General features: G+C 41.4%; 1 protein-coding gene across 2 annotated transcripts in view; it reads left to right on the top strand.

Moving 5' to 3' along the window:
* Positions 1–8,489: 8,489 nt before the first annotated feature.
* LTK (leukocyte receptor tyrosine kinase) overlaps positions 8,490–23,785 on the top strand; it is a 95,690-nt gene continuing 80,394 nt past the window's right edge. Inside the window, exon 1 of one of the 2 annotated variants that reach the window (XM_057403979.1) lies at positions 8,490–8,711. In XM_057403979.1, the coding sequence (XP_057259962.1) occupies positions 8,669–8,711 (43 nt within the window). In that variant the 5' untranslated portion in view covers positions 8,490–8,668. The remainder of the gene's footprint in view (positions 8,712–23,785) is intronic. The other variant, XM_057403977.1, reaches the window with a different exon arrangement.

The following is a 23,785-nucleotide window of genomic DNA, read 5'->3' on the forward strand; positions in this document are numbered from 1 at the left end:
TTCAAGACCAGGTTGGACGAAGCCTTGGGTGACATGGTTTAGTGTGAGGTGTCCCTGCCCATGACAGGGGGGTTGGAACGGGATGATCTAAAGGTCCTTTCCCACCCTAATCATTCTATGATCCTATGTGGTACAGCTTGTAGTTTACTAAGGATTCAGCCTGGAGTTTACTAGATACATGTACAGAGACTGTCTGCTGCTATCATGTTGTTCCTCATCAAAGGGAAAATGAGTGTCCTCAGTAGCCATGAAAGCAGCTATCATACATCAGACCAAAGTTCTGTGTCATTCAGTGTTACGTCTGTGAAACATTGGCATCTCTGTAACAACCAACCGCCAGAAATGTCATTCAACTCATTGTAGCGGAGGCATATGTGTCAAGCTGCACTACGTCTGTGGTGGATGCTCCTGGTCTTCATTTACACAGTCTGGACTATTTTTCCCTCTTGATTTAGCACACCACTGCTTGGTGGCTGCCTAGCCACTTTTACCTCTGTCAACCAAACTGTTTCAGCCTACCTGTGTACTGTGCAGAACATGGACAGATGCAATGGCAGCAGCTGTTACTAGTTTTGGCTGCCTTCCTTAGCTTGAATTTATTGTGCTGCCCTGCATCATACAATTCTGTACAATGCTTCTTTAATCTGTTTCTCTACATGCAATTTTATGCTGTACAGCACAGTGTTCAAACCAGAGACTTGTTTCTGTGTCATGGTTTTTTTTCTGCAGTTCTTAAAAATCTTCACACTTTTAACCCAAAATATTCTTTCTAGGGATTTTTTTTTTGAAGCCTAGTCAGGGTTGCAGATGCTACTGTATTGGGATGGGTTCATCAAAAGCTAGGTGTAAATCATTACAATGTCTCTTGGTGCAGCGATGTCACTTGATACCAGCTGAAGGCATTAGGCTATGTTCTCTGAAATGCTTATTTCAGAGTGGGCTTAACTTTGTGAAAAATAATGATTAGCCATCTGTGAAGAAGGGGTGATGTCATGATAAAAATGCAGAACTGGCTCCCAAGCTGCCTCTAGCTAGAAACTGGGTGTCCTGCTCCAAATAAAGACCAGTAGGAACCTTTTAGTGCTTAAATCCTTTTAGGTCAGTGTGAAAACAGCAGGGGTTCCGCTTAAATTTCCTCCTATGGCAGGGGAGACTTGAGAAGATAAATGGACTCACGCTTGCCAAGTGTTTTGAGCTCCCTCAGTGGAAAGCACCAAAACCAAGATGCACAATGGAAAGTTACTTTGTAATCATGTAAGAATTTGTTTAAAATATTTCAGAAGAAAAAAGGAATGTGGAAGAGGTTAGGAAACACATACATATATTAGAGAGAACCAATGGTAAAAGCTTAAGAAGAACAAGGAGATATAAAGCTATGCAAAAAATGGCAAAAGGAAAGAGGCAGCAAAAAGCTTGCAAAAATATATGTAGGTGAAAAAACTGAGCAGGTTATCTCTTATTTGTTGTGCAAGCCAGCTTAGCATATTAGGCTGCCTAAGAAATTCTGAGTACAGAAACCTAGGGATTGCGCAAGTAGCCTGCAAGAAGGACTTTGACTCAGTCCCAAACTCCAGGAGATGGAAAGCACTGAAAATATATTAAACTGCAAATAGAATCAGGTTTTACAGCTTTAACAACTGTCATGGGAGAGACACATCTCACCATTCATTATCAGCCGAGTCACTTTTATATCCCTCCTGGATAAACACTTATGCATAGATAGGTTTCTGTAGCACTTGTTTGTTGTTTGAGTCCTGCCATTGTGCAGTCTCTTGAAAAGAAATCATTCTGTGTAAAACATTATCAGGCATCTCTTCCCCAGATAATTTCCCATTGGTGAATTCCCCAGCATTAGACATCTTTAAGATTTGGCTGGATGGGGTGCTGGGATATCTAGTCTAGACTGTGCTTTTACCAAGAAAGATTGGACCAGATGATCCTTGAGGTCCCTTCCAACCTGGGATTCTATGGTTCTATGATTCAGGTACCTGCTTAAGTAGTAATATATGCAATTAATTCAGGAACACCAAAAGTTTGAACAATAGATAGGTAAGCATGCTGGAGTGCTGGAATTATGCATAAAGCCCCAATAAATTATTAACATAGGAAGGTGATGGTACCACATAATCTGAAACTGTTGAAGGTATATGTGAAATACTTGAACAGCAGTATGACTGATTTTAGACTCTGAATATGAATGTAATTTTTGTGACTATTGTAGAGAAAAAAAAGATGTAATACAAATTTTCTTTGAACTCATTTAACCTGCCCAATCCACACTGTCAGCCAACAAGACCTCTTGGTCAGTGGTGCTGATGAAATGCCAGTTTTGTTTATAGTCACTGCATAGTCACTACCTTCTTATTTAAAAGGTTTTACAGCAGGTCTTGACAGCTTCTTAAAAATAAAGTGCTAGTAAGCACTAGCAGTTAGGATTCATCAGTTCATCAGTGGAAAAGTCTTTCAATTTTTACTCATCTTCGTTGTCCTTAAACAACTTAAGTGTTGCAAATAACTGTATAATACTTAGACTCAACCTTAATTCACAATTGTTCAGTCTTATCTGTACTTTATATGTATTGGGCAAAGAGATACCAAAACCTGTGCTCCTCACAGGTAGTGTTCATGTCATAGTGATATGTATGTAAAAGGTGGGGTGTATAAGGTAGTTTCAGTAATCTACAGAATTTTGAGTGGTACGTTGTGCTAATGACTGACATCATCTATACGTAAAGTTTGCAGACAAAAATAGGATACTTTGGTTTTAAGGACATAGCTTAAATTATATACCATTGTTCTTTGGGAGGAGTCACATTAAGTGGTTTAGAGAAGATAAATTGCAGATACTTGGAGTCCAGTTATTCAGAATCCTACCAGGGAATTCCATACTTGACAGCACATGCCAGAAACAATGTCTGAATAAGCAGTTTCAAACATGAAGTTCTCATTCATGCCTTCTACTTGGGTGGGCAATTCAGCCTCAGAGCATCAGAAAGGAACCATCACTTTTGAGGCTTGCTTGCAGATCTTTTTCAAACTGAGCTTAGGAGTCACTCACTCTCTCCCTACATCAAAGAGTGCCAATTTGGGCATCCATCTTTTACTGCCTGGCCAAGAATCTAGAAAGTTGCCCAGTTCCTTTGCATGCTCATTCTGAATTCATTTCTCCCTCAAAGTATGGCACTAACAGGTTGGGTCAGGTCCTGCAGGCTTGTCTAGGTAGCATAAATAGCAATCAAAGTCTGTTAATTTACAATTGAAATTATCTCATGGGCTGGATGTCATCATCTTCTAACTGGTTGCAAAAGGTGAGAGAGTATCCTTGGAAAAACAATATCAATTTGAAAGAACTAAAGGATATATATGGACACTGGATGAGAACTTTGCTGCCCTGGGGAGGGAAGAAGAAGGATGTTCAGAACACAGTTTATGTTGCCTCATGCTCCTCATGAAATGTGGGTATAAGGACCTTAAACTAAAAGAGACTATTGTATAAACATGAGATGGTCATATAACTCCTAAAAGAATAAAACCTGTAAGATAAGTTCAAGATTTTGACTTCTTTTTTTGAGAAATGAAGACTTTTAAAGCATCTGTCTCAGAGCAGTGGAACTACAGTTTCCTGTTGCGTCTAAAGGAAAGCTGGTGTCTGGCACTAAGAGGCAGAAAGTTCCATGCAGACTTGATAGGAGTGTTTCCCATCTCCTAAAGCACTGCTTCCAACAACTCCAATAAAAATAAGCAAAGTGAAAAATAGTAATGAGAGAAACATAAACCCATTTTCTTAAGTGGTATTACAGAAATGATGAATAAGGAGTAGAGTATATATCAGGCCTGTTTGTGGCTGTTGGAATATTGATTCAGTTTCTTAGTCTTAACCTGGAGAGTCAGAAACAGCATCTGGAAGCAAAGACTTAGTAGGACACGAGAAGAAATGGAGCACCTGAAATAGGTCACAGAGGACGGGAAAAGAAGTAGGTAGTAAAAACAGTAGGTGATGTGGTGTCCTGGTTTAATGGGACGGTAAATATCGATTACTGTGCCACTCTTTCAACCCCCTTACAGCTCAGTGGAAAGTTGTTTTGTGGCCAGGCTGTGATACCTCATGGAGCTCCAGCTCACTGTATCCTCATAGCTGTTTCCTGTACTAGGTTTCCTTTATAGCAAAAGCCAAGCACCTTCTCAAGATGTTGCTGCGAATACAGATGGTCCAGCTGTTGCTGTGGGAGATGACTTGTGCTTTAAAACCCGAATGTCAGTAAGAAATTGTGAGTCATTCAGGTGGCCTGTAAGCTTAAGGTGCTATTGAAAGAAGAATGCTTTTGCATTCACAGGTTCTTAGTAAGTTGTGGTCATATATGTTGTAAGATGGGTTCATTGGTTCCAGTTGCACACAGCAGGCACTTCAGAAGGCACCACTTCCTGGGATTGTTACATGGCAACTGACTCACACAGTGGCCTCTTTCTTCATTGGGTTTTTTGTGTAACACACTGACTTCCAAGCTGTCTTGGCTGCCATCCTGCTGGTTTGCCTTCAGAATTATGAGCTTTTTGTTTTGGGAAAATGGCAGGAGCTCCAGGTACTCCAAGTCATTTTTAGATTGCTCTTTTTCGTTATCTGTCTCCTTAGTTATCTACAAGTCCCCAGGGGCTTGTGACATCCATTTCTAGTAGCACAGACACTCTCATTTTTAATTCTCCATTGAATAAAATGTCAGAACATGACAAGCCATGCTTTGCTGGTGCCATACTCTAATTTAAGAGTGCTGAATATGGCCTTTATCATTTTTCATTAGCAGGTGCTTTATTTTCTTGACACTGCTTTCTACTGACCTGCTGTACTGCAAGTAATGGGGTCTTGTAGTGACATGCCTCATACGTACTTCACTGCAAACTGCCAAAACTCATGTTCATTAAAGGTGTCCTGTTGTCAGACATTACTAATGCAGATACTCTAACAGGCAGCAAGGGTAGTACTGACATGCACAAATGACTTGGATATCTTTTCTTCAATGTGGAAATGAATTCAATAGTCTGTAACAAAAATAAGTTGTTTTTTTCCCATCCAGTAGTGACAAATCTATGCCTCCTTTGCTCTGGTAGATGCTTCCCCTCTCCTATGCAACAAGCATAACAAGTGCCCCAAACTTTCTGCTTATCTGAGGCTGGTGTAAAGCATCATTGATCCTACTTTTGGTTTATAAATCTCTAATTGATTCTGTGCATGTCCTTTGTAAGACGTTTTTCTCCGATGTCTGAGGTTTTCATATGGATTGAAATAGAGTAACATTTGGCAATTAAATTTGACCCTTTAGTACCTTTTCTAATTTTAAGGGTTAAAGCCACTCTGTTAGCTATTAGGCAGCATTTGGAGCAGCTGTGTTATCTGTGGCACTGGCCGCACTTAAATTCTGCAGGGATTTGCCCTCAGCAATGTCTAGAGCAATCAAGCTTCACACTTTTTCTGACACCAGATAGATACTTTTTAAAAAGATCTTGTGTGTGGAGCAGACATAAAATCTAGTTCTGGATATTTTTGCCTCGTAGTTCTTTTATCAAGTACTCCAGAGACCGTGTGCTTAACCATCGTCAGATCCTGTGTATTTTTTATGCAACATTACAATCGTATATTTGAAACCAAAATACTTCTGTAGCCTTTTTGCTTGTGGGAAAGGTTAGGCTGAGAATTGCCAGGTCCCTTAGGCTGTAAAGAGTTTTACGACCAGTTTTAGCTCACACAGTTCTTCCATGCATGAAGACATGAAGATTTAATGGCTATGGAGTAAAGCCAAAGCTTGCTTCTTTATTTATGTACACTAACACCCAGTTTCTTTTATGGATAAGTGATTCTCTCCAAGTCTGACTACACAACTTTGAAAAAATTAACAATATTCTCAGTTTGAAGAATCTGAGGACAAGTTAATTTTGTGCTTGGACACCATATCTCTGACTGGGCCACCTTTGGCTAATGCCTTCCGATTTCCAGATGTTTTTGTAACAGTTAAATTCTATGTCTGTTGGACAGCTTTGTAGAGCACCATTCAGGATGTTGAGGCATCATAATGGGAATTTGTCTTGCAACCTTGGTTTTAATGTGTTTGAGATGTTACAGTGTTAGATCTAAGTTCTGTGCTGCCCTCTGTGTTGTGTTTGCAACAGTGGACAATAAGAGGTGCTCTCAGAAGAACATAATAGGACAATCGTGTCTGCTTCCCTCTCATGGGCTCCAGCAGTTGTTCCTGAGTTACTGAGCCAGAGATGGTATCATTATTTAAGACCAGTGGGTTTTTTCAATTGCTGGAATCCAGATCCTGGCAGGGCTGTAGCTTGTGCATCAGTGCCCAACTTAAAAGCATGCAATTGTCGCAGTTGCTTCCAAACTGATAGTTCAGTTCTCTGCTGATGCAGCATTGCCCATTGCTCCTAATCTCTTCTACAGAGATTTCCTCTGAATTAGTGGTGTTGCTGTCATTCTCTTGGTGGTGGTGGGTTTTCTCTTGCTGTGCATGCTCTTGTACCACCTGCAAACTGTTGATGAGTGGCATTTGCTTGTAGTTCATGCACCCATTTCCAAACCCTGGGCATTGTTCTGACTTCTGATGTTTTCATACTCTGCATATCTTCCTCTGTTTTTCATTGTGAATCATTTTTTATTCCACATCTTTTCTTGTTACTTGCTTTTAAAATCTTTAGTTCCCTAAAATATCAGCTTTGATCTAGCTTGGGTGACTTCCTTTGCTTGATAGATGTGGGTTACCTTGCTGAGGATGAACTGTGAACCTTCCGGTAGACCAAAGTTTGTTTTTCTGAGCCAAGTGGCTAACGATCCAGCTGGTCAGAAATTAGTCACCTTCTCCTCTGCTTTTACTCTGCTTAAAAGCATCACATGCCTCTATCTCATTTTTATAGAATACCTCACATTTCTCTAATGAGCCTCAGAATTCATCTGTCTTGGCCAAACTAACTGAAAGCCATGGAAAATATGAGCTACCCTAAACCTGAGTATTATCAGGTATTATCAGAAACAGCATTATTTTGTCTGTCTGCTGATGCTACCACTTCCTTGCAGATACAATTTTTTACATTTCATGAGAGGGTTTAGTTTAGGCACGTATGGACATTCCTGAGATGTCTCTACTTTTTTACCAATTTGAGTAAAAAATTACCTGCTTTGCAGCCCCAGAGCCTCAGCCAAGAAAGCTATTTATGAAGAAATAGAAAGCTGGCAGCCTTTTTTCTCTCTCTCTTTTTTTTTTTGTTGGTATTGGGTAGAAACACCATTCTTGGTTATTACTTTGCTTGGGGGACAGTTGTATAAACTTAGTGAATGAGCAATCAATAATGTCTTGCTACCATACTTCTGTAATTGATGTGGCTGTAGAAGAAAGCTTCGGAATGATGTTTTCTTCCAAATCGTCCAGGCTGTGTTCAGAACTATGTCTCTGTAAAACTGTTGAAGTGAGTGATGTTTTGCTAAACAAAGAGCAAATTTGGAGATTGAAAACCATGGTTATGGTATACAAGCAAGTTCTACTCTTGAACAGTGCGTAGTTTTCATAGATCAGTGGAAGAGACAGAGAAGGTGAAGTAAATTCACTAAATTTTAGTCTAATCTATGGAATACAGGCCTCTGCCTTGAAATTGCCAGACCTACTAGACCTGTGAGGGCTCTAATTCAAATCAGCTCCAAATTTCTCCAGTGCCTACAGTGTACATGCTATTTTACTCAAGACTTGGGTGCTACCTGCTAAATTCACAACAGTCTGCAATGTGTATTACTGTAGCCCACAGCCACAGTAAATTATGGGAATTTGGACTAAAGCACTCCTAATCCAGGGTAAGGGTATCCACATTGAGAATTTAGCAGAAAGAATGTATCCTGATTCCAAAAAGAATAGCTGTTATTTTAAAACAAACTCCCTGTGAAGGAAAAACCCACATGCAAACAAATTGAAGGCAGAGTGAACTAACCCAGTTGAAATGCTGATGGACCAGAAGAAAAAGGAGTTTAACAAGTAAAATGATTTAAGAGCAGATGCACAAGCTTGCAGGCAGAGTACATACGCCTTACTGTGTTGCAGGTCCCTGTTGCAAGTCACACCAACTGAGACTGTTTTACTCAGGAGTTAAGTGGCTCTAAGCGAAGTTAAGGAAAGAAAGGCTGTGCCTAGGCTGTATAAATAGGTCTGATTTATCTTTCAGGACAGTCAGTGAAAGGACTTCCAGGCCAAAGGAACCTTCTCTATCATCTTAAATACAAGCTGAGTTTGGTCCAGGCAGCGTGTTTCATGTGTCATTGAGGCAGCTGCAAGAGAAGACTGAGAAGCAGGAACAGCCCAGTAAGATGCTGAATTCAGCTTTTCCTAGTGAATACTAATGCCTAAAAAATTTATAAATGGATGCGTTCATGTCTGAAGCAACCGCGCTGTGGATTTGCTGGTCGTGCAGGAGCGGCATGCAAAAAGGGAGGGGGAGGAGGAGGAGGGAGGGAGGAAGGGTGGCTCTAGGACCCATGCGAGCCTTCCTGAGCAGGAGGTGGGAATTCTCTTCCAAGGCAGCAGGAGCCCGAGCCCAGCCTCAGAGCTCCTGCGGAGCCCGCAGGAAGCGCTGGGCACGTCCCCTCCGGAGCCGCGCACCCGGCTGGGACCTGCCCGCACCCCGCTGAGCCATGAGCCGGCTCCCACGGCTGCTGTTGTGGATCACCACCGTGGGTAAGTAACTTCTTCCCCATCTCCTGGTGCAAACTCCCTGTTATGCCAAGGGATTCAGACTGACTGTGTTGCCCCTTTCTTTTTAATTTAAAACCCGTAAAGCATGATTTTCAAAACAGTGGGGAAAAAAGAAGGGGGAGAAAGTACTGGCATGAAACGTATATAAAGTGGGTGACATGTGGGAAGATAAATCATGATGGGTATTGATTCTAAGTAAATTTTGTTAAGTGTAATGAATAGCTGATCCATAGTTTTAGAAAGGCTGCTGCTGACTGAGGCTTCTAGGCTGGAAGCAGGCACTGTCATTGTAAAAGGGTTCAGCATGAAATTAACAGTTATACCCCAGGACCATTTTGCTTCTCTGATTACTGGACTGCTTTCTCTGGGACTATTTTGGAGAGGTGAGTCAAAGTCATGTTTCAGGAGCAGTGAAGGTTGCTTGCAGGAAAAGGTGTAACTTGGAGATGATGCTTTGTCTAAGGAGAGACATGAGGGAGCCAGGTAAAGGGAGAAGAATATATTGGTACTGTGAAAGATGGAGTTATGAGCTCCCACCAAGAAAGTGATGCTCAGGCTGTTTTGAAAGGAATCTTTGTGCTGCTCTGCTTGTCGTTGTCAGCTTTGGTTCTAAAATGCAGCAAGAGGAAGGAGATAACAGTAGGAAATAAGGAGGGAGATGTCAGGAGGGGAAAGCAGCAGTAATAGGAGAGAAGTTGGGAAGCAGCAGCATGCACACAACCAGTGATGGGAGAAGAGGGTAGGAGTGGGACATATTTCCTGTATGTGCACGGTGGCAAGCAAACTCATTATGAAGGTTAGGAGAGAAAACCCTGTATCAGGACATGTCGAACTTCTCAGAGAGCAGAAGTTACAACAGTACGCCTACTGCTGAGATAAAAACATCATCTTGACCATTAGGCAAGGCTCAGGAGACACTTCTGTATTTCTCAGTGTAACAAATCATATTACTTCCAGGCAGGAAAGGAGGTAAGGCAAAGAAGTTGTTGGGCACTACAACTAGCTCTTGCTAGTGCAGTGAAATTCTCTGTCTCTGGCTAAATGCTGAACCTGTATATGTTTTCTTTTATATCAAGACCCACTAGGACACCAGTTTTTAAGCAGGTTTCATAATTTAGTTCTATTTACAATTGATTGCTAAACCATAGCACAGAGTTTTTGAATTCAGGCTTTTTCTGGCCTGTTATTCCTATTGGGAGGAGATTGTTTTACTGTTGAAGGGTCCCAGGGCAAATGTAGCCTATGCAAGCATTGCTTTGTCCCCCCACAGCCTCAGTTCTCATGGCATGCAGTCTTATCAAGAGCTGCTAAATATCACCTCAGTGTTTTTGCTGTAGTGACTTTCAACATACAGGTGAGGTTAGCGTAAGGAGTAGTCATTATATTTGCTGTATCTCCAAGTCTGCGATTTGAAGCATGACTGTATTAGGGCAGAGATAAAAAAGGTGTGTTTTGGAGAGAGTAAGTCAAGAGCTAAATGAAAACAAACGTGCATTTTACAATCTCTGTCCAATCTTCTGCCAAAAATAATCTCAGTCACCCAGGGAGAGACTTGGATGCATGAGCATTTAACTGCATAGCTGCTGTCACAATCTTCACATGGGGGTTGCTCATCTCACTGGGATATTATGGTCAGCTCTCAGGCTCTGCAGTCAATTACTTTAGAAACCATTTGTGTGTCCAGTGAGGAAGTTTTTCTGGAGCATATTCTCAGAGTGGCTTTACATTTCCTTCTTTATTTGGAAAGCCCAAGGTGTTGGTGATGAGGGAATTTATAGGTCCACTTTTCTGTCTTTTGTTTTACTGGCTGACATATGCCTTCCTGATGAGCTGTATACTAAATGGATAATTTCAGAGTTCTTATCCACTGAAAAAATTTGGCACACTAAATAACTGGAGGACATCGGAATTCTTTTTGTGCAAAAATTAAGACTGAGAAAATTGAGAAAGTTGTAGAAAACAAGAGCAGCAAAAAAACCTTAGGAAAAGAACCCCAAACCCAACCACTCCACCACCAGGAAAGGACAGATGTGCGTTGTTCAGTGTCGAAGCAACTTTACAGTCGTTCAGAGGCTGAAGTTGCACACTAGCCTCAGGTCTGAGGAGATGCTGGGAAGAAGGTGAAAAAAGCCACCAGATCAATGTGTGGGAGAATTTTCCTTTTATTTTAAGCACCAGTATTGCTTTAGGGATGATGTTCCTTTGTTTACTTGAGCTTGGTGGAAGGGGTAGGTGAGTCCTTTTTTCCTCTATGAAAAGCTGGGTTGTGCTCGGCCAGATAGCATGCTCTTGCCTTTAGGCGTGAAGGGCAAACTAGCCGCAAAATTACAGCGCAACATACGTCCTGGGCAAACCTCAAACACCTTCCCAAAGTGCAGTCATGTTTATGGCATTGCTCAGAGTTTAGCTATTGAGTATAACCACAGTTCTTGAGATAATATTAGTAGAGGCGTTTTGTCATGTCTTTCTTTACAGTCCTTTACAATACTTGTAGTGGAGCTGTCACAGAATAAGGTGTCTTATGTTTAGTTTCAGCCAAAGGACCAGTGATGGGTCTGGGTTTTGCTGAATACTTTCTAAGCTAGAGGGGCATAGGGTGGTTGATGGCAGGTTTAGGAGTGAGAAAGACAGCTTTCTGTTTTTTTTGTGGAATAATATGTCAGTATGGCAATGGTGGATGCCCCATTCCTGGATGCTGTTTTGTCCTTGCATTCATCTAACAAACTCTTTTCAGAAGCCTTGAGGATTTTTTTCATCTCCCTGGGTTTGTCAGAATTGAGCTGCCCTGTTTTATAAACTCAGTTTAAGCTGGTTTAAGTTCAATCAGTCCGCACATGCATGAAGATGATTATATAGGACTGCAGTATCTCATTTTGTTCTTAATATAAATCAGCACATCTGTCTCACTGAGACAAACCCATATTGCTTTGGTGTACCCCTTTGTCTGTCTAGAGGAGAGCATGCCAGGAATGGAAGGGATGGAGCCCTATGTTCTCTTTCTTCTGTTCATTCAAGAACTTCTCTCTTACTTAGTTCTTCTTGTGCCTACCTCTGCTCTGTTAAAGTAGCACACATATACAGTAGTGTGCTCCTTAAATAGTTCCAACAAGGACAGCACTAAATGAACCTTTAAATCTGCCTGAAGAGTTAGGTCCATGGTTCCTTACTGTGTGAATGGCATCATATCTACAGATACTGTGCCCTATGGCACTGTGACTGTAGCTGAAAGTCAGTGGAAAAGGATAGGATAGATATATCACAATCCTGCAGTAAGGAAGCACATGCAGACAAACAGTAGGGATCTGTAAACCACATCAAGAGGGAGGGCTAAGGTGGAAGAAGAAGAAATCAAGTAGTGGAGCCATGTGTACTGTCACTTTAGAGATGAACACAATGTCTTGTGATCAGTCCTCAGGGAAATGCATCTTTCTGTCAGTGTTACATAGCTGCACAGTTTCTAATTAGTCCATAAGATCAAAGTTGGAGAAGAGGATGCCCCACTCAGATGCTCAAAAGCATTCCTCTCCCACACTCCAGAGCTTTCAACACATACACAGCAGTGTCCCTGTCTTCACCCTGCTTGTATGTGGTGGGGAACGCACTGCCTGTGCTGGTGTGCAGAACTGCATCTGGTGTCTGTGACTACAGTGGAGAGAAATCCTCATCTTGAATTAATTTTAGTGAAAAATGCTGCTGTGGTGACACTTCAGAAAGAAGGGAAGGGGTCTAGGTTTTGAGCTGTTACGTGTGGAGGCTGGGTTTGTGCGTGCAGTGGTCAATTCGTATTAAGACATTTAAATCAGTCTAAGTGTTGAATTTTTTTAATTCAAACTTTTGCTTAGAGAAGTTTTTTATCTGAAAATCTTAAAGCTTTGTTTAAAAATCCTAAACCATGCTTAGTTTTGGCATGAAATATTATAGTTCAGCTCCCTGAAATGTGCTGGTCTTTGCAATTGTATAAAACTTCTGAAAAGATGTTCAGGTTTTTGTTTGGTTTGGGGATTTTTTTTTTTGTGTTTTTCATTCTTATTATTTTGTGTGTTTTCTGGTTGTTTGTTTTGAATCTATTTGGGCTTACCAGTAACTTGGAAAATCCTGTATTAAGGCCACTCAGTTACATTGTCAGACCACATACCGATTTGTACCTAGATTTGTGCACGCAGGTCCTCAGGCTGGTGTTCATTACTGCACATCTACACGGTGGCTGGAACTGTTGTTTATAGCTTGGTATCAGGTAAAATTCCTCAGGAATAAAGGAAACATAATCTGAACTTCTGCAAAGCTTTAGTAAAAGCAGAAGCACAAAGCAGCTGCTGAGAGGAGAGGCAGGTGGGCTCTTTCCAGAAACAAATGGAGAGGAAGGAATCTATGGGATTCACAGTTAATGCAAATTGATGGACCTCTATAGGAACACAGTTACAGCAGTGCATCATCTTGCCTTCTGTATCTGGAGACTTTTATCTGAGACTCTTAGGAGTAAGCATGATTTCTGTATCGAATGCTTAAATCAGAGAAGGAAAATAATGACATTAATTATGTTAATTAATTGGATCAGGCTTCTAGTCTTTTCCTGTCTCTCAGCATCAGTCCTTCCTCTTACAATTCCTCTTCCTCCCATTCCATTATAATTGCTCCCTGCTTCTCTCCTCTCCTGGTGTGTAACAAACCCGGTGCTTTGATGTGGCCTACAGTGAGCCGGACAGGGTGTGCACAAAGGTGCAACCCATAGCAGGTAGGATAGCAGGTCAGCTTGGAAAAGAGGTGACCTCTGGCTGGTCCGAGTGAATAGGGAGAACCAAGATCTCTGGTGAGAGTGGTGACAGATCACACCAGTGGGTTATATGTGCACAGGAGGAACTTCGGTTCAGCACCATTAGGGGTTGGAGGGGCTATGCCAGGGGAACACCAGGCTCTTCTCTTTTATGCCACATGTGCGAGAGGGGAGCTCAGGGTGCAAGACCTTTACAACTGAGTGAATGGGGCATCAGGACCTCCCTGGGTCTCTGCACTGCCTAAAGGACTACAGCTCCCCAGCAAGTGACAGGGTGTCACTGAAGCATATTGCCTCCCTCAAGTGTGCTGTTTCTAAGAGCTTCTCTCAAGGTGGTGTACCTCCAGATTGCAGCTTCTTCCAGTGTGTTTGCTACCAGCTCAACAGGGCCCATCAGGAGTAATGAAAACAGAGAGAAATGACATAAAAAGAAAAAGAAATCACCTTCCAGTCTTCCTCAACTAGAAAAAGCAACTCTGCTGTAAGTACAGAGGAAATAAAGAACTCAGAATTCCAGTAAGATGCTTATTCACAGGCAAGGTTTTATCTTTTTAGGAGAGTTTCAGGTTGGTTTTCTATACATCCCCCTTAACATAAAGCTGGCTGGCAAACACAAAACATTACACAGGTCTTTACAAGTTTGTCTTCCACTTGTTGGTGAAAAACTTAAGATTTCTAACTGGCAGGATTGCTGTGGGTCCCTTCCAACTGAACTATTCTATTCTATAGAATGAAAATGGCACCGAGGTTACAAAACCAGAGGAGACACCTATTAACATAGCAGGTTCATGAGAGTTAAAGGTAGTCAAGAATGAGACTGAAGTATAAAATTGAAAGCTGAAGTCTTTCCAAAAAGCACAGATCTATCCTTGCAACTCAGCTTAACATTTGCCCTATCTAATGGGAGAGCCATGTCTGTTAATAAGACATCACAGATTTTCAGCTAATCGGTATCTGAAATCCCATAAGCTTTGGCATATCAGCCAAGAATGATGCATTTATTCATGCATTTCTGTTGCTCACTTAGGGTGGGGTTTTTTTTCCCAGTCTGTAGCACAGCATATGTTTGAGGGATAAACAGCCAAACTTTCTGGGATAGAGCATCCACATTTCTCTCCTGTGTCTATGGAAATACATATTTATATATTAAAAATATAGGAGTGATAATGTAACTGAGTGAGAAACACATTAGAAAGTGACATGAAGTGATGTAATGGTGTTTTAGTACACAGAATAAAGTCCACCTGCTCCTGCACTGTCATGGTGAAGAGTTTTTGTGCTATGAGCCAAACAAACCCCAAATTGGAACTTTTTTCCCCACCTTGAATCAGAACTGACCCAATAACGGCAGTCTTATTAGAACCTCTGGTTCAGTCAGAGTTTGCTGATATCTTGCTTGCCACAGCAGAGAGTCCACTGGCTTGGAAGCAGTCTCAAACTGTGGTGGGCTTCTGAACAGTTTGTATTCAGCTTCTGCTTCCCCAAGGGACCCTGATAAGTGCCTGCTTCCTCCTTGCAATGTAGAGCTGATTTGAGTGGCTGTGTGGCTCTGAACAAGAGCTTTTCCTACATGCTGAGGTGAACTCTGAGCGCTTGAGCATTTCCTCCCCTTTGTAGCTTTGCCTCACAATCTCTGTTCCATTTTCCTGGCACTAAGAAGGCAGGAAGAAACTGTGGGAATACATGGCGAGGATGGGAGATGGCCAGAGCTGGGCAGAGGAGCAGGATGGAGGAGAGCTCATAGTCTCTTTTCCAGTGGAGATTATGAGCCCAGACAGTGTGGTTTTGGATTACCAAAACAAGGGTTAGCAGCTGTCAGCCTGAACCTGAGCAACCTCAGGCAAAGCTGAATTCAAACTGGAACTGAACTGAACTTTGCTTCACTGGAGAGTTCATTTGGCAGTTTTGCAGACCCTGGTGCCTTGACTAGTATTTTAGACAGTATAAGGAGCATGGATGATTATGCTCACACCCTTCTAATACATTAAATGTCTCAATTTTGTCAGATTTTCTGTTTCTGTTGTTATATTTAACTGCAGTTTCAATTTTCCAAGTGTCTGCTATTTATAATTTCTTTTTCCTTCTGAGCTCTGAGTGATTAATACGTATTTGCTAATTTGCCTTCAGCAAATAGAGGCATAGCAAAACATGATCGCTTGAAATTTCCTTGGTCTTGCACATGTTTTTAGAGCTTGCTCTATGGCATTTTGATGTGTGCTGTGCTGGAGTTCAGATCTCTTTACATGAGTAACACTCATTCACAACGGGAGCATTTTCTGTGTTTACAGTCACTACAGGAGCCCAAATAGTATTTAAAACCTCTGAAAGAAGCTGTCTTTAACCCCATGCAGGCTAACAGTTCAGCCTAGATTTTAATGCTACCCTGGGCTTTATGAGTATTACAAGCCCTGATAGCATAGTCATTGCAGAATACTTACTGTCACCAAGTATTTGTTCAACTGTCCTGAAGTCCACATTCTTCCTGGCCCTTCAAGATCTATTGGGTTCTTAGGTTAAACTTTCCCTGAGTTTAACAGACTGTGTCAGTCTGTTGCAATCCTAAAGAAGAAATTTGAAAGTCAGTAATGTAACCCTTGTGTATTAATTATAAGCAAAATGAGATGAATAAACCAAACTGGCTTTCATTTAGTTATTTCAAAAGGGCTTTAATCTAGCTATTCGGGTGGGTATAAAATTGAAAGACTTGAGCAGATCTAGCTCTTTTCACCTCATCCAGAGCTGGGCTGGGCTGGACTGGTCTGACTAGACACAAGCATTTAACCTTCACTCTAAAAGCTATTTGCATAGCTGGTAAATTTTGGATAGTGTGTAGCTTTTTTTATTTCTTCCTTCCCAAACATTGTATATTGTTTGGGAATACTGTAATTCCCAAATATTGTTTTCCTCTCATGTGTGTCTTCCTGCATATATATGCATAAAAAGCAATGAAAGTTGTTTTGTTGTTTTTTGTTTTTTTTTTTCTGATGGAGAATAACTACTATTTCACTTATTATAGGACCTGAAAAGATACAGAAAAAAGTCTTTGCTTTAAACATTGTGTCTTCCACACATTCCTCAGTGGAAGCAGTTACCCAAAACTGTGCAATGGTCAGGGTTTGCTTGTGATTTTTTTGTGGTAATATTTTAATTATGTATTTAATATATAGGTCACCATTTTGCAGGGTTTATGTGGGATGTGACTGTACAGGCTATCAGCTCTGGTAAATCTAGCTAATAGTTTAAATTAAGCTTCAGCAGAATTGGCATTCATTGCAGTACCAGAGTATGTGTGGAGTAGGCTAGAGAAGTTATTTCATTACTGACAGAAATTGCTTTGTGGCTGCAAGGATGAGGATTGACAAGCAACAGCCCAGTTAATTATGGTGGTGACATTCTTCTACCGAGAATGGTGCGAGGTGCCTTGTGTCAAGTAAATGCAGAACTTCAGATGTAGAAGGGCTGATTCTTCTGCTGGATTTCTTTGGACTCCTGAGATCAAGTGAACATGAAGAAGGTCAACATTCAGGTGATGTTTACCTCAGCTCTCCTGCACTCATGCCCACCTTGACCTCACCTGCTAATCCCCAAAGAGTAGCACGCTCTCAGCTGTCAGTAGGGATGCTTTGAAATTATCTAGGTTAAAAGGCAGCTTTCTTTTTTTGTAATTAATTTAATGGTCCAGCTGTAGTGTGACCCTATACCGCTTGTGTGGGTACAACTGAGGAGATGGTGCTGACCAAAGACAAGAAGGGAGTCAATCTCTCAGTAGGGCCAGAGGAAGAGGAGATGGGGAAGGGATTATTTAGGAAGCCCTCAAGGTGTTGGGGCTTTCTTTTCTGAATCTCTCCCCCCACTCACTGAAATAAGTGTCCTGTGAAACTAACCTATTAGATATCTGAACTTAGACTACATGAATGCACCCTTATATAGCTTAATCTGCTTTCCACTCTCTTGCAAGGAAGCAAGTGCTTGATGTCAGCCTTGTATGCTACATGTCAGTGAGCCAACAACCTCCGTATGAAATGTACCACTGTGAAAATAGAAATACATTGTTAGCTCTCTAGTTCTGTTTATGACAATTTCTTATTTTTAGACCTTGTGACTTTTTGGCATCCTGTCATCAAAATGGTTTTAAGGGACAAAATTCAACTAGCAGTCTGATTCCTATCATTGATGCTACAGTACTGAGGAATAAGAGGTACACAGTGCTGCTGTGTAGTCTCCAAGTCTCCCCTTCAGACAAAATAGTCTGTCTTCAGCTTTGACCCATACCACTTACAGACTGTTCTGAAACAGTTTGGGATAGGACTGAATGGGTTCTGAGGATGGAGAGCTGGGGTTTATATTTATCATCTAAAAGGGAAACAGTAAAATAGTTTTGGGCCCAGGCTTGAATTTTATACACAAGATATTTTATAAGTTCTAGCATGAGTTTTATAGGTATATATATTTTTTATATATATTCATATATATTACAAATAATATATATTTTTATATATTTTATTAATATTATATATTTTTATTTTATATATATATATATAAAAAGGTCAGCTGCATTTAAGAATACTCTTAAGCATATCATAGAATCATAGAATCGTTAGGGTTGGAAAAGACCTTAAGATCATCTAGTTCCAACCCCCCTGCCATAGGCAGGGACACCTTACACTAAACCATGTCACCCAAGGCCTCGTCCAACCTGGTCTTGAGCACTGCCAGGGATGGAGCATTCACAACCTCCCTGGGCAACCCATTCCAGTGCCTCACCACCCTAACAGGAAAGAATATCCTCCTTATATCCAGTCTAAAGTTCCCCTGTTTAAGTTTTAAACAGTCCTTTTATTCTGGGTGAGAATAAGGCTGGTGAGAACTGACAGCTGAAAGTACCTTAGTCTTTCTGAACTCTGTAAAGGGTAAATGTATAGCAAGCTCCATTTTCCGGTACCTAAACTCTCCAAGGTTTCACATCCCAAGATAGGGTTAAAAATCATCAAATTAAACCAAACATATTTATGAGCCATCTGGTTTCTGAGTCTTTCCAGTTTGTGTTTGCTATCCTGGGTAACTATTAAACAATTTTTGTTGCTGTAATTTTCATGTCATTACATGGGTCCAGAAACTGCATGTTTAAGAAAACACTGCAGAGAACTGAATTCGAGTAGAATTATTAGAGACTGAATTCAGAATAGAATTATAAGCCCTGGCAGCACTGGAAAGATTTGTCATTCTTTCAGTCGTCCTAACACACTACTAAAGATGAATGTACAGAATAAATCCTGTTTTCTTTTTAATGTGACTTTAAATTTGAGTTAGGCAAAGTGAACTTTAAGGTTGTATTATCTCGTTCTTTTCAATATGGTAAGGGGAGTCAGTTCCTAGGGCCGGTTTCCAGTTCTGTCACAAGCTTTCTGTATGATCTGAGGAAGGCTACTTAGTCTTGGTGCCTTAATCTTTGTTCTGTTTTAGCTATTTTATCTCCCTTATTCAGATGTGGTGCGACATAAATCAGTGTGTTTAGTTCCTTGAAATAGGTTCAGTGCACATTATTATTTTTATTTTTTGGCCTTTTTTTTTAATGAAACACAAGTAGAAACTATAACTCAATTTCAGTGGAAATATAAATATGTTGCTTTGAAAAAATAAAGGTTATTCTTTCACACTGAATGTTGGGTTACTGATAAGAGCTTTCTAATGGCATTGGCTTTTCCATTGGTGAAGGGGAAAAAGAGTGTTCTCCTTAAAGGTGTGCATTTGTATTGCTTTTCCATAATGTATCCTTATCTGCTTCTGAGGAGGCATGGCGCCAATGAATAGATGTAAAATTTCCTCTTGTTTGTCTGGTGACATGATTGATATTCTTCATGCCAGCTCAGTCATTTGTGACAGTCAATTTTCAGAGTACAGTTTCACCTGTGGAAAAAAAGAGAGAAGAGAATATAGCCATAATTGGTGGTGTTGAGTTTCTAGGTGCAACCAAATGCTGGTGCTATTTGAAAGTAGCACCTTTTGTGAATGCTAACTGAAGTACAGTAATCAGCTTCTCTTTCTCCATCTCCCTCATCTTTTTGACAGAGTTGTATGCCGAACATCATCAGTTTTATGAAGTCAAATTTGTTTTTACAGGTCTTGGAAACTTTCTGGCAATTTTGCCTGCTATGCAAATTTGTTGCATCTCATCAGCCCTACTGCTGCATCTTGCTTTTTCTCCTGTATCTCTTGGTATCTCTTACACACAGTGGGTAGGTGTGCCTTGCAGGTTGAGGTCAGTGAGCAGTGCACTGGTCTAGGTCTTGTTAGAAGTACATAGCTTGTTTCTCTGCTTCTGCTACTCACACATAGCATGAGCTTTAAAATAATGCAAAGCAATCACTTGGTGTCTCTATGCCTTTGGTTTCAAAGCCCAGATTCTCACATGCATGAAGAGGAAAAAATAAGTGTATACAATAAATAAAGCACACAAGTTGAGTGTGCTTTGGAGGCGAGCACTGCTTACAGCAGCAGAGAACACTAGCCATGACGCAAGGAAGACATTTAAAATCTTGGCTGCCAAACTGCTAAATACCCTGCTTAAATTTGTGCTCAGTTTTTCATTCCACCTTCTTAGCCTCCTCTGAGTGTTTGTTTGATTGCTTTCCTCTTCTGGAGGCCAGCTGGCACTGAGAGGCTCAGCTGTTAAGAAGCCCATTTGGGAGCCTCTGCTGGCACTGGCAGATTCCACATGCTGCTGGATCCCTTCCTGGCAAAGTTGTGGTCTGTACCTTGGAAGCTGGCAACAATTTCTAGCTGAGACTGTGAGGAAGATGTTTGAAAGGTGTTTGCCACTGGACCTGACAGGGCTGTGCTGGGGCGATGATTGTACAGGTAGGTGTTTGTTCAACTTCACTGGCATGGTAACTGCATCTCTTCTTCAGAGACACAGGCCCGGGCACTGTACTGTGTGCCCTTGGTGTGTTGATGTTAAGTGACAGCAGTGGCCAGAACTGCTCTCAAATGCAGGCCTCCTCCCTCACAGAGCTCTATCAATGAATTCTGCCTTACTACTATGCTGGGAACTGAACTGGCTTTCCAACATGCATCAGAGTAAGTTTAAAACCTAGTCTTGCTCTGAGTAGGAGATGGTAAAGTAGGAATTCAGTGCCCCACGAGTACCTACGGTTTACCCAGTCCTCTATATCACAAAATATTGTGGTATAGAAGGATAAAATAACAGATCCTAGCTTGGATACTTCAGGTGTGGTTATGGCACTGTGGCAGGTTACATGGCTCTCTTTTTCTTAATACAAGATGAAACTACTTCTTGTCAAAGCCATTCTTTGGTGGAGGGCAATGCACATAGAATCATAGAATTATAGAATCATTTAGGTTGGAAAAGATCTCTAAGATCATTTAGTCCAACTAACACTGCCAAGTCAACCACTAAACCATGTCCCTGAGTGTATCTACGTGTCTTGAATACCTCCAGAGATGGTGACTTAACCACTTCCCTGGGCAGCCTGTTCCAGTGCTTGACAACCCTTTTGGTGAAGATTTTTCCTAACATTCAATCTAAACCTCACCTGGTGCAGCTTGAGGCCATTTCCTCTTTTCCTATCACTTGTTACTTGGGAGAAGAGACCGACCCCCATCTCGCTACATCCTCCTTTCAGGTAGTTGTAGAGTGATAAGGTCTCCCTGAACCTCCTTTCCTCCTTTCCCCTCAGCTGCTCCTCGTAAGACTTGTGCTCTATACCCTTCACCAGCTTTGGTGCTCTTCTTTGGAGATGTTCTGGCACCTCAGTGTCTTTCTTGTATTGAAATGCTTCAACACCTGCTTCCAAAAGAATATACTACCTACATTGTCTGTGCAGTTCCCTCAGAGTGCATATGTTGTGTGTGCTCTGTCACATTTTCTCATTACTATAGGCAAAGAGGAGTTCATCCTCTGCTTGCAAAGCAGTAGCTTTTATTGACCAGGCAGCTGGCTGTTGTGGTGATAGGCATTCTCGGCAGTGCTTGGGACAATTCTGGTATTTACAACATCATTTTCAACTTCCTGGTGCAGAGGAGTTGGGATGTCCTCAAGGGGGAGCTGGCACAGAAAGGACATTTTGAGTGCGATTCCGTGCGAGCTCTGGAAGAAGTTCTGCTGAGCACTGATGGCAGACTGAAACGACACCAATGATTTTTCCAAATTACTCTCTCCTCCCTCCCCTGGAACAATATCCAGTAGAGTCTCAGGTGGGCGGTGGGAGCTCTTGGCAATCATATACTGAAAAGAACAGTATTACTCAAATACGTATTTAGTCTTTTCCTGTGGATAATAATCTGCTAATTACAGCTACAGTTTCAGGCTGTTTACAGCTGAAAAGGTAAAATGAGATGCTGGATGAGCAGTCCAAGCATGATCTCAGTGTACAGAGACTGTGGCAGTTGTGCTGCATTTGGTGATCGAAACAAGTCAAGGAACTCATGCTTGGTCTGGTAGCTCCTTCCTGGATGTCAGAAGAGTGTGAACTGAAAGTGTAGGAATTGTGTAGAATTCAAGAGCCTTTCAGGCAGTGCTTGTATTAAGTGTTAAAAGCTACATGCCACTGTGAGGCGTTTTGTCACTTTGCAAGCTGCCTTATATGAGGGACTCCACATTGATGTACCGCACTGGGGGCAGAGTCAGGTTTGCTTTAGGTCTTGTCATGATTCCAGCTTTTATTGGGGGCCAACAGAGAAGAAAACTGCACGAGCTCTTGACCTCATGTTGTTTGTTTTCTTCATTGTACTGGCTTATGCGTACTGGCTGCGTTCTTGGAGCAAAGAACTGAGGCTGTCTGCTGTTCAACTTAGCTTGCTCATTTGAGGGCTGAGGGATAGAAACCTTGTTTTTCTGCCTTGTGTGGTCAGATCTGGAGTGACCCCTTGCCAGCAAAAAAACTCCATCTGCAGGCCAACGGTAGTGGTATGTAGGGAGACACTACTGGGATATGTAGTCTCTGTCATAATTCTCTGATAAAGGCCTGGGTAAAACAAGTAATTACCGAAAGGAGTAGATGGTCTCATACCATTTCCTCACTGATCACTTGCAGAGAGTGCACTTCTCACGGTTCCAAAAGAGCTTAGTACTTCAGAACGTAAGTGGTGGTGAAACAGGTCTGGACTCCAGCAGCCACAGTGCTTCACGAATTCATTCTAATAGAAGATGGTTTTATTATCTCTTGAACAAAATTAAGAGCTTTCCTTGAGATATCCAGAGAATTAAACATTCATGTGTTCTGTTTGTTTGCATCCAGTGTTTTTGTGTGCTCGTTTCTCATGCATACAGACACTTTCCAGATATATTCAGAAACGTATCCAGTTGCGTTTCCCTACTGCCTGCAAATGAAATGGCTCAGGACTGATGGGAGGGATTGTCCCCAGTCATTTTCTTTCAGGCACTATTTTGTTCATTAGTGTTTAATCCATTTATCCATGGTCTGAAAGGAAATTAGAAGTTTTCCCAAGAATCTTTTCTTTGCAGACACTCCTTCTGGTTTCTTCTGCTTTAATGTCCTTGCACTGGTTTTACACTGGGGCAGTGTTTTTGTGTGATGTTTTCATCTTCAGCATGAAGCTTATGACAGGCTGAAACGTCTTTGAAAGGAATGTATGAAAGAGGCTGCCTTGTCATAAAATGGATAAGGTCAGTGCTGGTATGGTTTAGCTATCAGTTATCTGGGTTTTCTACTACTCATTTCCTTCCTTAAAGCTGCCTGAATATAAGGGCTGGGGGATATTTTCAAAGCACAGTTTGTGGGTGTTAAGAATATCAGAATAGCCACGATAGTGTTGGCTGTGCCAGAGCACTAGGGTAATTAATAAGGTTGTCAAAACCAGAAGCTCATCCTTGCAAGTAATGAGAGACAGTCATTTGAAGCTCTCTACCCTGGCAGGAAAGAAATTCCTAATTTCACCATTTCTATTTTGGCACAGATCCCAAAGGGGTCCTTTAAAGGAAAGGAAGGGCTCGTTACATTTAAGGACTTCCTCTCAGAAGTAAAATAAAAGCCTTCATATGGAATAGCTACTTTCCAGCTGGGAAGTGTGGTATAGTAGCCTAAAGATCTCTCTAAACTACGCTTCACACTGTAAACCATCACACCTTACTCTCTTGGAAGCCAAAAATAACATGAAAAGCCAAGGTAATGAAGTATCCTTCCAGTCATAGTCATTCTCTGCAGCATGATTGATTGTCTTCTGTTTTATGTGTTCTGAGAACAGGGGCATAATCGCCAGTTTCTTCTATGTTTCTTCACTGGAGATGAAAACTAGTGAAAAAACT

This window comes from Pezoporus wallicus, unplaced genomic scaffold, assembly GCF_028554395.1.
Source record: "Pezoporus wallicus isolate ANWC-B61680 ecotype Strahan unplaced genomic scaffold, APGP_CSIRO_Pwel_v1 contig_8673, whole genome shotgun sequence".
NCBI lineage: Eukaryota > Metazoa > Chordata > Aves > Psittaciformes > Psittacidae > Pezoporus > Pezoporus wallicus.